Source organism: Nerophis lumbriciformis, linkage group LG19 (assembly GCF_033978685.3).
Source record: "Nerophis lumbriciformis linkage group LG19, RoL_Nlum_v2.1, whole genome shotgun sequence".
Classification (NCBI taxonomy): Eukaryota; Metazoa; Chordata; class Actinopteri; order Syngnathiformes; family Syngnathidae; genus Nerophis; species Nerophis lumbriciformis.
This window is the reverse complement of record NC_084566.2, coordinates 33,971,625-33,987,786: the sequence shown is the minus strand read 5'-3', so window position 1 is coordinate 33,987,786 and position 16,162 is coordinate 33,971,625. Positions and strand designations below refer to the sequence as shown.

Genomic DNA, 16,162 nt, shown 5'->3' with positions numbered 1-16,162 from the left:
TGGAGAACTGGGACAACAGAGACTCTTACCAGGAGGACTTTGAGTTGGATGCGCAGACGCGGTACCGTGAGTACACATGCAGCTGCGGCTTCCAAGCATTTGATCGCTTGCCCGTACGTGCGTGCCGCTATGTGCATGTCACGTACGTAACTTTGGGGACTTTGGGGAAATATATGTGCTGTATGAACTTTGGGGAGGTGAACGGTACTTTGGGCTGTGGGATTGAGTGTGTTGTGCAGGTGTTTGAGTTGTATTGGCGGGTTATATGGACGGGAGGGGGGAGGCGTTTGTTATGCGGGATTAATTTGTGGCATATTAAATATAAGCCTGATTGTGTTGTGGCTAATAGAGTATATATATGTCTTGTGTTTATTTACTGTTTTAGTCATTCCCAGCTGAATATCAGGTCCCACCCGCCTCTCACAGCATCTTCCCTATCTGAATCGCTCCCACTGCCCTCTGGTCCTTCACTCTCACTTTCCTCATCCACAAATCTTTCATCCTCGCTCAAATTAATGGGGAAATCGTCCCTTTCTCGGTCCGAATCGCTCTCGCTGCTGGTGGCCATGATTGTAAACAATGTGCAGATGTGAGGAGCTCCACAACCTGTGACGTCACGCGCATATCGTCTGCTACTTCCGGTACAGGCAAGGCTTTTTTTATCAGCGACCAAAAGTTGCGAACTTTATCGTCGATGTTCTTTACTAAATCCTTTCAGCAAAAATATGGCAATATCGCGAAATGATCAAGTATGACACATAGAATGGACCTGCTATCCCCGTTTAAATAAGAAAATCCCATTTCAGTAGGCCTTTAAGGGACCTTGCCATTTTGTAGCCAGGGAAAACAATCCAGACTAGAATGTTTGTGTTGGAGCGAGCAACAAATGTTTTGCATTTTCCCTCTGATTGTCTATATCTGGTCCTCAAATTCATCCTGCAGGGCAGACGGCGTCTCGGATGTTATCCAGTTTGAGATCTATTCAAAATCACAAAAGTGCCCACAGTTCTGCCAGCATCCTCCAATCATTTGTGGCTGCTTTGGGGTACCACGTGCATCTTCCAATTTATTTATTTTATTTATTTATCGATACACCAGTGCAACGCTTACTCCAATCAGCAGATGTCCTGTTATCAAGGCTCCGAATAGATAGTTATCTTCAACGTTCCACATCGTCATTTTTGCACATATTTTTCAGACTTTCTAAATAAAGACGCTATAATATAACACATACTATAATATATGCTAAATGGATATTGTGATATAAGATTATTTGACCTGAGTGATGGGGCGGGACATTCATTTTGCTTCTTCCTGCTCCTTTTCGGGCACACGCCATGTTATTGTCTTTGTTTTAACGTGCCGTGTTAAAATTGCACGGGTGGAGGGTGTTTTGGTTGTTGTGATCAAAATAAAGTCGAAAGCCTACTGCAGCATATTTATTTAAAAAAAAAAAAAAAAGACATCCAAAGCAGGGGCGTCACTAGCTTTTAAGGACAGGGGGGGTTTTGCCCCCCAGTAGATGCACAGGATGCGAGCGAATGTTACGCACGAGCACAAAACTTCACAAACGGCTAACAAAGACTTAGAAATTATTCATTGTTATTATTATTATTTTTGAAAAATGCACGGGACGATGGCTTTTAACCATATATTTTCTTTTTCTTTTTATGTATTTATTCATTTTACATTTTACATTAAATGTCTTGGTTTTTCCTCCCTCTGAAAATCCTATGAAATGTTTAACAAGCCATCCTATAATAATAAAACAGCTATTAATGTAACAATACAATAAAACAAATTAATGATGTTTTTTTCATTATTTTAACAATAGGCTTATGTACATTACTTTATATAGATTCTACAAGAAACACAAAACTTAAAAAATAAATGATTTACAATTGCACACACAAGGTTTTGTGCAGCTTCACTCATTGTAAAGGAAGATAATGTGCTTCGTACACCTGCAGGACCGCAAGCAAGGTGGGCATTTTCTATATGAACAAGTGGAATGGATTGGATACCGACGCACGAAAGGGGCTCTCTACCTTACGCTACGAAGTGAGGGGAAACTGAGTGAATAATAACAGGTTATATGATTATTTATTTAAACTTTATAATGAATATGTCGGCATTTATTTGTAAAAACAAAACAAAAAAAAACACCAAATTATTTAGGGGGGCTTAAGAATATTTTAGGGGGGCTTGAGCCCCCCTAAAATAGGCCTAACAACGCCAATGATCCAAAGTACTTGAACAAGTAGTGTGAGTATCAATGTGAGAGAATAGCGAGTGTGACGTGTATTCTGGTTAGAGATGGCAAAGATGGGCTTTGCAGCTAAGAGGTCAGCAAACACTTTCCTCACAGCCACAGAGATGCTTGTGTGGGTTTCATTCTCGTAAGGGAGAAGCGGTCACTTTCCAAGGAGCGGATGCCGGCAATAATGAGGAAGTCGGCATAAAATCCCTTTTTGATTGGCCCACTGTAGGCCATGTTGGCCCAAATGCATATTTGCCTCTGGTTTTTGTATGCAGTGTAAATAGTGTGTAATGTTACTTTGTTGTTGTACCAACCCCGTTTCCATATGAGTTGGGAAATTGTGTTGGATGTAAATATAAACGGAATACAATGATTTGCAAATCCTTTTCAACCCATATTCAATTGAATGCACTACAAAGACAACATATTTGATGTTCAAACTCATTGCAAATAATAATTAACTTAGAATTTCGTGGCTGCAACACGTGCCAAAGTAGTTGGGAAAGGGCATGTTCACCACTGTGTTACATGGCCTTTCCTTTTAACAACACTCAGTAAACGTTTGGGAACTGAGGAGACACATTTTTTAAGCTTCTCAGGTGGAATTCGTTCCCATTCTTGTTTGATGTACAGCTTAAGTTGTTCAACAGTCCGGGGGTCTCCGTTGTCATATTTTAGGATTCATAATGCGCCACACATTTTCAATGGGAGACAGGTCTGGACTACAGGCAGGCCAGTCTAGTACCCGCACGCTTTTACTATGAAGCCACGTTGATGTAACACGTGGCTTGGCATTGTCTTGCTGAAATAAGCAGGGGCGTCCATGATAACGTCGCTTGGATGGCAACATATGTTGCTCCAAAACCTGTATGTACCTTTCAGCATTAATGGCGCCTTCACAGATGTGTAAGTTACCCATGTCTTGGGCACTAATACACCCCCATACCATCACAGATGCTGGCTTTTCAACTTTGCGCCTATAACAAACTGGATGGTTCTGGAGGACAAAACCTCTACAGTTTCCAAAAACAATTTGAAATGTGGACTCGTCAGACCCCAGAACACTTTTCCACTTTGTATCAGTCCATCTTAGATGAGCTCAGGCCCAGTGAAGCCGGCGGCGTTTCTGGGTGTTGTTGTTAAACGGTTTTCGCCTTGCATAGGAGAGTTTTAACTTGCACTTACAGATGTAGCGACCAACTGTAGTTACTCACAGTGGGTTTCTGAAGTGTTTCTGAGCCCATGTGGTGATATCCTTTACACACTGATGTCGCTTGTTGATGCAGTACCGCCTGAGGGATCGAATGTTTCTAATATCATCGCTTACGTGCAGTGATTTCTCCAGATTCTCTGAACCTTTTGATGATATTACGGACCGTAGATGGTGAAATCCCTAAATTCCTTGCAATAGCTGGTTGAGAAAGGTTGTTCTTAAACTGTTCAACAATTTGCTCACGCATTTGTTGACAAAGTGGTGACCCTCGCCCCATCCTTGTTGGTGAATGACTGAGCATTTCATTGGAGCTGCTTTTATACCCAATCATGGCACCCACCTGTTCCCAATTAGACCTGTTCACCTGTGGGAAGCTCCAAATAAGTGTTTGATGAGCGTTCCTCAACTTTCTCAGTCTTTTTTGCCACTTGTGCCAGCTTTTTTTAACCATGCCGCAGGCATCAAACTCCAAATGAGCTAATATTTGCAAAAAAAAACAGTTTCTCAGTTCAAACTTTAAACATCTTGTCTTTGCAGTCTATTCAATTGAATATAGGTTGAAAAGGATTTGCAAATCTTAGTATTCTGTTTTTATTTACCATTTACACAAAGTGCCAACTTCACTGGTTTTGGGTTTTGTGTGTAAAGAGTGGTCGTAACAACTGCATTGCACCTTGGACTGCAAACAGAAATGACTGTTTAAGACTTAAAAAGCAGATGTTGATAAACGACTTCCCTGCTGTGAGATGTTACATGATGTTGGTGGTGTACGACCTCTTGTTTCTAACAAAAATGGCTATAAATTGGTTGTAATTGGTTATGTACCACAATTGGTTGGTACTCCAATCGGTATCAATATTGGTATTGATATTTATCACTATCGATAAAATCCAAACGATATACATACCTACCAAGGAGGTAAAATGATCATTTTAATGATACAGAGGTGGTAAACGATCAGTTAAATGATACAGAGGGGGTAAAATGATCTTGTTAATGATTCTGAGGTTGTACAATGGTACTCCTATCGGTATCTATAAGGAGTATCAATATTGGTATTGATATTTATCACTATCGATAAAATCCTAACGATATACATACCTACCAAGGAAGAAAAATTATCATTTTAATGATATAGAGGTGGTAAACAATCGCTTAAATGATACAGAGGGGGTAAAATGATCATGTTAATGATTCTGAGGTTGTAAAATGATCACATTAATAAAGCAGAGTTGATAGCGAGGAGGTAAAATTATCACTTCAATGATACTGAGGAGGTAAAATTATCACTTAAATGATACTGAGAAGGTAAAATTATCACTTAAATGATACTGAGGAGGTAAAATGATCACTTCAATGATACTGAGGAGGTAAAATTATCACTTCAATGATACTGAGGAGATAAAATGATCATTTCAATGATACAGGGGAGGTAAAATTATCACGTAAATGATACTGAGGAGGTAAAATTATCACTTCAATGATACTGAGGAGGTAAAATTATCACTTCAATGATACTGAGGAGATAAAATTATCACTTCAATGATACTGAGGAGGTAAAAGGATCATTTCAATGATGCAGGGGAGGTAAAATGATCATTTCAATGATACAGGGGAGGTAAAATTATCACTTAAATGATACTGAGGAGGTAAAATTATCACTTCAATGATACTGAGGAGATAAAATTATCACTTCAATGATACTGAGGTAAAAGGATCATTTCAATGATGCAGGGGAGGTAAAATGATCACGTCAATGATACTGAGGAGGTAAAATTATCACTTCAATGATACTGAGGAGATAAAATTATCACTTCAATGATACTGAGGAGGTAAAAGGATAATTTCAATGATGCAGGGGAGGTAAAATGATCACGTCAATGATACAGGGGAGGTAAAATGATCACTTAAATGATACTGAGGAGGTAAAATTATCACTTCAATGATACTGAGGAGGTAAAATTATCACTTCAATGATACTGAGGAGGTAGAATTATCACTTCAATGATACTGAAAAGGTAAAATTATCACTCCAAACAATATTGTTGTTATAAAGCATCTTCTAAGTGTATTTATTCAGGTAGAAAATTGCATCCCTTCTACACTGTTTACTCACAAGAAATAGAGCGTTAAATAAAAAGTCTGTCTTTTGCATTTGAACATGTGGTAGAAATATAAATGTTGCGTGCATTATTTAGAAAAACAAGTCCAGTTTCAGTGATGCTTGTATGTACATATTCATACAGTATGTGTATAGAAATAGCTGGCCTGATTTTTTTTTTTTAGCTTGCAGTCCTACTTTTAAGTTTTCCTCTTCACAGGTGAGATTTTTTGGACGTCTTTGCGTCCTCCCGCGCCGCGTCTCTGCAACGTGACGGCGTCGTCCTCTGCCGTCTGCTGCTTGGCGAAGTTGACAAACACCTGCAGGATATACGATACGTGTGATTATGGAAATGATCAAGTCTGCTGGTTTTCCATTAATGTGTACGATACAATAAATGTAAAAAATATATTTTCAATGAAAAGCTGAATTTTGCATTTGATTATTCAACTGTTGTACTACTACTACTACCACAAAAAATAAATACATTAAAATTCAAAATGTTAAAATATTCAGCTCAAAAATATCAAACAAAAACCAACAATATGTATTACTGCAACTATTATGAAATAATTATGTTTTAAAATACAGTTTTAAATAATAATTTCATATATATTGTATATATAAAAAATCAAATGTATTATTATTATGATTAGAGTATTATTTTTCAAAATAAAAAAAATAAAAAAATATAATTACATATAATAATAATAATAATAATAATAATAATGCACAACAATGTAAGTTATATCTAAGCATTTATCGGCCGATAAATGTTTTAAAATGTAATATCGTAAATTATCGGTATCAAAAAGTAAAAAGTATGACTTTTTAAAATGCCGCTGTGTACACGGACGTAGGGAGAAGTACAGAGCGCCAATAAACCTTAAAGGCACTGCCTTTGTGTGCCGGCCCAATCACATAATACCCACGGCTTTTCACACACACAAGTGAATGCAAACACATACTTGGTCAACAGCCATACAGGTCACACTGAGGGTGGCCGTATAAACAACTTTAACACTGTTACAAATATGCGCCACACTGTGAACCCACACCTAAAAAGAATGACAAACACATTTCGGGAGAAAATCCGCACCGTACCCAACATAAACACAACAGAACAAATACCCAGAACCCCTTGCAGCACTAACTCTTCCGGGACGCTACAATATACACCCCCCGCTATCCCCTACGCCCCCAACTCAACCCCCCGCCCACCTCAACCTCCTCATGCTCTCTCAGGGAGAGCATGTCCCAAATTCCAAGCTGCTGTTTTGAGGCATGTTAAAAAAAAAAAATGCACTTTGTGACTTCAATAATAAATATGGCAGTGCCATGTTGGCATTTTTTCCCATAACTTGAGTTGATTTATTTTGGAAAACCTTGTTACATTGTTTAATGCATCCAGCGGGGCATCACAACAAAATTAGGCATAATAATGTGTTAATTCCACGACTGTATATATCGGTATCGGTTGATATCGGAATCGGTAATTAAGAGTTGGACAATATCGGAATATCAGATATCGTCAAAAAAGCCATTATCGGACATCTCTAATCTAAAGTACTCTCAGGGCATTCAATCGATCGCAACTTGACTGTTTGGTTTGTCTTAGAAGACGTTTCGCCGCTCATCTAAGTCTGCTCCATCAGTTCATGCGGAGACTGATCTGACCAAGCAAAGTCTATGAGCATGAACTGATGAAGCGGCGAAACGTCTTCTAAGACCAACCAAACAATCCAGTTGCGATCGATTGAATGCCCTGAGATTACATGACCTGGATGAATGAGAACATTCATAGACATCAAAAGTAAAACTAAACCAAAAAATTCATAAAAATGTACATGAGTCTTTATGATATATCAACATATAAATGTTTTAACATACTTCAACATATAATCTAAATTTATTTTACTTAAATACTATGACCAATAAATAAATTAAAAATCTACTATAACTGAAATGTACCCATTCCAACTATTATAAAATAATGTTTTAAAAATACAAAATAAATACAAACGCAATTTAAAAATACAAATAATATAATAATAGGTAACGATGCAGAACGACCTATATCCATCATATAATGTATTTGGAAAACAAAACTAAACTGAATTAATAATTGTTTTAAATACATCAAAAGTACATTCAAAACATGATTCTGACATGAAAACTAAATATAATAATCATTATCAATAATCCTCTATTTATTATCGGTAACAATTTAGTATGGGGAACACATATTCACCATTAATTAGTTGCTTATTATCATGCAAATTAGTAACATATTGGCTCTTAATTAGTCATTATTAAGTACTTATCAATGCCTTATTCTGCATGGTCTTATTATACAACCAGCAAGCCATTAACTAAGAGTTAACTAACCTCAACCCTAACCCTTATTGCTTATTAGTAACCCTAAACCTAACCCTAACCCTAACCCTATATATCATACTTGCCAACCCTCCTGAATTTTCCGGGAGACTCCCGAAATTCAGCACCTCACCCGAAAACCTCCGGGGACAAATATTCTCCCAAAAATCTCCCGATTTTCAGCCGGAGCTGGAGGCCACGCCCCCTCCAGCTCCATGCGGACCTGAGTGAGGACAGCCTTTTTTCACGACGGGAGGACAGGGTGACAAGAACTAAATCATCCAGACTAGAGATAAATTGTATTATTATGCTTATCTTACCTAAAAATAAATATATTTATTAATTTAAAAAAAATAAAAAATAAATGTTTACTATATTTTGCTAAAAACATCAAAATTAATTGTATTTTTATTTGTATTTTTTCTGACTCCTTATTACATCCAGCCATAGAATTATACCGGTACATTAAAATAAACATATTTGAAATAATTAATTTTAAATTATCATAATAATTCATTTAAAATGATCATATTTAATTATTAAAATAATTGCTTGTTTATCAACAACTTTAGCATTTTATTTATTACATTTTGAAGCTCTCAGAAGCCAAGTTATGTTATATTCATGTTATATTTATGCAAGTTTGAAGTATCAATTATCTAAACACAGTTTTGTTTGCATATTTTCAGGATATACAGGTAAAAGCCAGTAAATTAGAATATTTTGAAAAACTTGATTTATTTCAGTAATTGCATTCAAAAGGTGTAACTTGTACATTATATTTATTCATTGCACACAGACTAATGCATTCAAATGTTTATTTCATTTAATTTTGAGGATTTGAAGTGGCAACAAATGAAAATCCAAAATTCCGTGTGTCACAAAATTAGAATATTACTTAAGGCTAATACAAAAAAGGGGTTTTTAGAAATGTTGGCCAACTGAAAAGTATGAAAATGAAAAATATGAGCATGTACAATACTCAATACTTGGTTGGAGCTCCTTTTGCCTCAATTACTGCGTTAATGCGGAGTGGCATGGAGTCGATGAGTTTCTGGCACTGCTCAGGTGTTATGAGAGCCCAGGTTGCTCTGATAGTGGCCTTCAACTCTTCTGCGTTTTTGGGTCTGGCATTCTGCATCTTCCTTTTCACAATACCCCACAGATTTTCTATGGGGCTAAGGTCAGGGGAGTTGGCGGGCCAATTTAGAACAGAAATACCATGGTCCGTAAACCAGGCACGGGTAGATTTTGCGCTGTGTGCAGGCGCCAAGTCCTGTTGGAACTTGAAATCTCCATCTCCATAGAGCAGGTCAGCAGCAGGAAGCATGAAGTGCTCTAAAACTTGCTGGTAGACGGCTGCGTTGACCCTGGATCTCAGGAAACAGAGTGGACCGACACCAGCAGATGACATGGCACCCCAAACCATCACCCAACCATGCAAATTTTGCATTTCCTTCGGAAATCGAGGTCCCAGAGTCTGGAGGAAGACAGGAGAGGCACAGGATCCACGTTGCCTGAAGTCTAGTGTAAAGTTTCCACCATCAGTGATGGTTTGGGGTGCCATGTCATCTGCTGGTGTCGGTCCACTCTGTTTCCTGAGATCCAGGGTCAACGCAGCCGTCTACCAGCAAGTTTTAGAGCACTTCATGCTTCCTGCTGCTGACCTGCTCTATGGAGATGGAGATTTCAAGTTCCAACAGGACTTGGCGCCTGCACACAGCGCAGAATCTACCCGTGCCTGGTTTACGGACCATGGTATTTCTGTTCTAAATTGGCCCGCCAACTCCCCTGACCTTAGCCCCATAGAAAATCTGTGGGGTATTGTGAAAAGGAAGATGCAGAATGCCAGACCCAAAAACGCAGAAGAGTTGAAGGCCACTATCAGAGCAACCTGGGCTCTCATAACACCTGAGCAGTGCCAGAAACTCATCGACTCCATGCCACGCCGCATTAACGCAGTAATTGAGGCAAAAGGAGCTCCAACCAAGTATTGAGTATTGTACATGCTCATATTTTTCATTTTCATACTTTTCAGTTGGCCAACATTTCTAAAAATCCCTTTTTTGTATTAGCCTTACACAATATTCTAATTTTGTGACACACGGAATTTTGGATTTTCATTTGTTGCCACTTCAAATCATCAAAATTAAATGAAATAAACATTTGAATGCATCAGTCTGTGTGCAATGAATAAATATAATGTACAAGTTACACCTTTTGAATGCAATTACTGAAATAAATCAAGTTTTTCAAAATATTCTAATTTACTGGCTTTTACCTGTATGTATGTATATATATATATATATATATATATATATATATATATATATATATATATATATATATATATATATATATATATATATATATACACATATATATATATATATATGTGTATGAAATACTTGACTTGGTAAATTCTAGCTGTCAATATACTCCTCCCCTCTTAACCACGCCCCCACCCCCCACCTCCCGAAATCGGAGGTCTCAAGGTTGGCAAGTATGCTATATATATATATATATATATATACACATATAAACATACATATATATGGTAATACTTTAGCATAGAGAACACATATTCACCATTAATTAGTTTCTTATTAACATGCAAATTAGTAACATATTGGCTCTTAATTAGTCATTATTAAGTACTTATTAATGCCTTATTCTATTATAGAACCAGTAAGCCATTAACTAAGAGTCTTCCCTCAATAACCTCAGAATTATTGCTTATTAGTAACCCTAACCCTAACCCTCACAATAACCCTTATATGTTCCCCTAGTGTCCAAATAACTCTAAATTACGTCTTTGTTACTTTAATAAGCAATTAATTAATGGTGAATATGTTCCCCATACTAAGGTGTTACCTGATTATCTAACTTAAATCCTCTGTTTTGCCACATTATATGTAAAAGTTTCTTTTTAAGGTGTTTTTAAAGAATTGTTATGATTATTATTACTTTTGAAAATACTGTATATACACCAACGTTCATTTTTGTATAATGTATGTATGAAATGGATAGACAGATGGTAAATCCAGTATTAGACAGATGGATGGGCTTGTCCTACCTGGTCCAGTGTGGTCTGAGAGACGGAGTAGTCCTCGATGCCGAGTCTGTCCTTGTTGGACACGACCAGCTGGAAGATCCTGGCCAGCGAGGAGGACGCGATCTCGTACTGCAGCGTGTTGTAGTGCTTCTCCCGCTGCACGCAGCCCGGAAAACTGCTCTCCATGAACTCCTCCACGGGCTCCAGCTCAGGAGACGTGCCTGCTTTGGCCGCTTTGACCTTCATGGTCACCACGTAGCCGTCGCCGAACCTACGCCAGTGAGAAAAGGGACATCTATTCATGCTGTTTGACGCCCTGGACAAGTACAGTACACTATATGTTTGTGTGTAAATATTAGGGGTGTAACGGTACACAAAAATTTCGGTTCGGTACGTACCTCGGTTTAGAGGTCACGGTTCGGTTCATTTTCGGTACAGTAAGAAAACAACAAAATATAAATTTTTTGGTTATTAATTTACCAAATTTGCAAACAATGGCATAACATACAATATAGACACAGGGTCTATTGCCAGGGTTAATGTGGTCAACATACAAACCCCGTTTCCATATGAGTTGGGAAATTGTGTTAGATGTAAATATAAACAGAATACAATGATTTACAAATCCTTTTCAGCCCATATTCAATTGAATGCACTACAAAGACAACATATTTGATGTTCAAACTCATAAACTTTATTTTTTTTTGCAAATAATAATTAACTTATAATTTCATGGCTGCAACATGTGCCAAAGTAGTTGGGAAAGGGCATGTTCACCACTGTGTTACATCACCTTTTCTTTTAACAACACTCAATAAACGATTGAGAACTGAGGAAACTAATAGTTGAAGCTTTGAAAGTGGAATTCGTTCCCATTCTTGTTTTATGTAGAGCTTCAGTCGTTCAAAAGTCCGGGGTCTCCGCTGTCGTATTTTACGCTTCATAATGCGCCACACATTTTCGATGGGAGACAGGTCTGGACTGCAGGTGGGCCAGGAAAGTACCCGCACTCTTTTTTTACGAAGCCACGCTGTTGTAACACGTGCTGAATGTGGCTTGGCATTGTCTTGCTGAAATAAGCAGGGGCGTCCATGAAAAAGACGGCGCTTAGATGGCAGCATATGTTGCTCCAAAACCTGTATGTACCTTTCAGCATTAATGGTGCCTTCACAGATGTGTAAGTTACCCATGCCTTGGGCACTAATGCACCCCCATACCATCACAGATGCTGGCTTTTGAACTTTGCGTCGATAACAGTCTGGATGGTTCGCTTCCCCTTTGGTCCGGATGACACGATGTCGAATATTTCCAAAAACAATTTGAAATGTGGACTCGTCAGACCACAGAACACTTTTCCACTTTGCATGAGTCCATCTTAGATGATCTCGGGCCCAGAGAAGCCGGCGGCGTTTCTGGATGTTGTTGATAAATGGCTTTCGCGTTGCATAGTAGAGCTTTAACTTGCACTTACAGATGTAACGACAAACTGTATTTAGTGACAGTGGTTTTCTGAAGTGTTCCTGAGCCCATGTGGTGATATCCTTTAGAGATTGATGTCGGTTTTTGATATAGTGCCGTCTGAGGGATCGAAGGTCACGGTCATTCAATGATGGTTTCCGGCCATGCCGCTTACGTGGAGTGATTTCTCCAGATTCTCTGAACCTTTTGATGATATTATTGGACCGTAGATGTTGAAATCCCTAAATTTCTTGCAATTGCACTTTGAGAAACGTTGTTCTTAAACTGTTTTGACTATTTGCTCACGCAGTTGTGGACAAAGGGGTGTGCCTCGCCCCATCCTTTCTTGTGAAAGACTGAGCATTTTTTGGAAAGCTGTTTTTATACCCAATCATGGCACCCACCTGTTCCCAATTAGCCTGCACACCTGTGGGATGTTCCAAATAAGTGTTTGATGAGCATTCCTCAACTTTATCAGTATTTATTGCCACCTTTCCCAACTTCTTTGTCACATGTTGCTGGCATCAAATTCTAAAGTTAATGATTATTTGCAAAAAAAAAAAATGTTTTTTCAGTTTGAACATCAAATATGTTGTCTTTGTAGCATATTCAACTGAATATGGGTTGAAAATGATTTGCAAATCGTTGTATTCTGTTTATATTTACATCTAACACAATTTCCCAACTCATATGGAAACGGGGTTTGTATATAAAATAAAAACTAAATAAGATGTGGTGGCATTTCTGACCTTTTGTACCATATTTTGTGTCTGAGAGCGAGGTCGAAAAGCATTACGTAAGACACGTCAGTAGTGGAATGTCTGCTCGTTTCTCTTTTTTCCTATTCTGTACCATTGAAGGAGCATATGTGGGTTAGAGTTGAACATATGGTCGGCCTGACCATTGTACAAAATGTTTTGATTGTTTATTATGACTAAGGGAGTCAAGGATGTTGCAGAACAAACAGGTCCAAAACAACTGGACCATAAATGGCCAAGTAGACCAAGTCTATGTATGGTTCGCATGATTCTCGATTCATCCAACGTCTCCGGAGGACGTTGTCTGTTTGCATGGTAATTCAATCCAACCTTGTACCATTTGATTATGAGTAAATAAAACTTTTGTACTAAATTCACTTTTGTTGCTGTTTAAGATTCGGACATTCCACCACAAAGATAAGGCTCAGAATGGTTTCTTAACAAAACCTTTCTACATATAAAGTGCTTTTTTTGATTGATTGATTGAGACTTTTATTAGTAGATTGCACAGTACAGTACATCAGTGTTTTTCAACCACTGTGCCGTGAGATACAGACTGGTGTGCCGTGGGAGTTTATGTAATTTTACCTATTTGGGTTAAAAATATTTTTTGCAAACCAGTAATTATAGTCTGCAAATTATGTGTAACCGTGTAATACTCTTCCATATCAGTAGGTGGCAGCCGGTAGCTAATTGCTTTATAGCTGTCGGAAACAGCGGGAGGCATTGTGCAGGTAAAAAGTGCCTAATGCTTGAACCAAAAATAAACAAAAGGTGAAAGCCCTTAAAAAAAGGCATTGAAGCTTAGGAAAAGTTATGCAAAACAAAACTAAAACTGAACTGGCTACAAAGTAAACAAAAACAGAATGCTGGACGACAGCAAAGACTTACTGTGGAGCAGAGACGGCGTCCACAAAGTACATCCGAACATGACATGACAATCAACAATATCCACACAAAGAAGGATAAAAACAACTGAAATATTCTTGATTGCTAAAACAAAGTAGATGCGAGAAATATCGTTTAAAGGAAGACATGAAACTGCTACAGGAAAATACCAATAAAAGAGAAAAAGCCACCGAAATAGGAGCGCAAGACAAGAACTAAAACACCACACACAGGAAAACAGCAAAAAACTCCAAATAAGTCAGGGTGTGATGTGACAGGTCGTGACAGTACACCTACTTTGAGACAAGAGCTATAGTGATGCATGCTTGGTTATGGTTTAAATTCATATCCAACATTTGCGACAATGACTTTTTATTGTCAACCGTGTTTAGTTTTTTAATGATTTCTGCTGGTGGTGTGCCTCCGCATTTTTTTCAACGCAAACAACGTGCCTTGGCTCAAAAAAGGTTGAAAAACACTGCAGTACATATTCCGTACAATTGACCACTAATTGGTAACACCCCAATAAGTTGTTCAACTTGCTTAAGTCGGGGTCCACGCTAATCACCAATGAACTGCCTCAAGTTGTTGTTCAGATTAAATAAAATGACAAAATTTTTCTTCTACATATAAAAAGTGCAACATTAAAAAGTTTCAAGTCAACTCAGCCTGGCTAGCTTGGCAGTAAGAGGATATATGGGCTCATTGTCCTTCCACCATATAAATGGGTCAAAATCTAGTTTTTAATGCAATATGGTCTTAAAGGGGAACATTATCACAATTTCAGAATTGTTAAAACCATTAAAAATCAGTTACCAGTGGCTTATTATATTTTTCGAAGTTTTTTTCAAAATTTTACCCATCACGCAATATCCCTAAAAAAAGCTTCAAAGTGCCTGATTTTAACCACCCGTCCATTTTCCTGTGACGTCACATAGTGAAGCCAATACAAACAAACATGGCGGAAAGAACAGCAAGCTATAGCGACATTAGCTCGGATTCAGACTCGGATTTCAGCGGCTTAAGCGATTCAACAGATTACGAATGTCTTGAAACGGATGGTTGTAGTGTGGAGGCAGGTAGCGAAAACGAAATTGAAGAAGAAACTGAAGCTATTGAGCCATATCGGTTTGAACCGTATGCAAGCGAAACCGACGAAAACGACACGACAGCCAGCGACACGGGAGAAAGCGAGGACGAATTCGGCGATCGCCTTCTAACCAACGATTGGTATGTGTTTGTTTGGCATTAAAGGAAACTAACAACTATGAACTAGGTTTACAGCATATGAAATACATTTGGCAACAGCATGCACTTTGAGAGTGCAGACAGCCCAATTTTCATCAATTAATATATTCTGTAGACATACCCTCATGTCAGCAGGCCAGGGAAGCTAGGGTCGATATTCTTCTCTTGATCATCTTCGGGACGATGTGAGCCAAGACATCCAGGGGGTTTAGCTCGCTCGTCTGCGGGAACAAACTGCCGCCATTGCTTGCCGTGCTACCGAGGTCCTTTGTCCCTGAATTGCTCACACACTCCGGCAGATTCAATGGGGGTCTGGCGGCAGATTTCTTTGACTTTATCGTTGGAAATGCATCTGCTTTGAGTGTCGCAGGATATCCACACATTCTTGCCATCTCTGTCGTAGCATAGCTTTCGTCGGTAAAGTGTGCGGAACAAACGTCCAATTTCTTGCCACTTTCGCATCTTTGGGCCACTGGTGCAACTTGAATCCGTCCCTGTTCGTGTTGTTACACCCTCCGACAACACACCGACGAGGCATGATGTCTCCAAGGTACGGAAAACAGTCGAAAAAACGGAAAATAACAGAGCTGATTTGACTCGGTGTTTGAGAAAATGGCGGATTGCTTCCTGATGCGACGTCACATTGTGACGTCATCGCTCCGAGAGCGAATATTAGAAAGGCGTTTAATTCGCCAAAATTGACCCATTTAGAGTTCGGAAATCGGTTAAAAAATATATGGTCTTTTTCTGCAACATCAAGGTATATATTGACGCTTACATAGGTCTGGTGATAATGTTCCCCTTT

General features: G+C 38.4%; 1 protein-coding gene across 1 annotated transcript in view; it reads right to left on the bottom strand.

Moving 5' to 3' along the window:
* Positions 1–5,515: 5,515 nt before the first annotated feature.
* Positions 5,516–16,162, bottom strand: part of abca4b (ATP-binding cassette, sub-family A (ABC1), member 4b) — a 115,275-nt gene continuing 104,628 nt past the window's right edge. Inside the window, exons 51-52 of the mRNA XM_061978866.2 lie at positions 11,027–11,276; positions 5,516–5,894 (exon numbers count right to left, since the gene is read on the bottom strand). Coding sequence (XP_061834850.1) covers positions 5,775–5,894; positions 11,027–11,276 — 370 coding nt within the window. The 3' untranslated portion in view covers positions 5,516–5,774. The remainder of the gene's footprint in view (positions 5,895–11,026; positions 11,277–16,162) is intronic.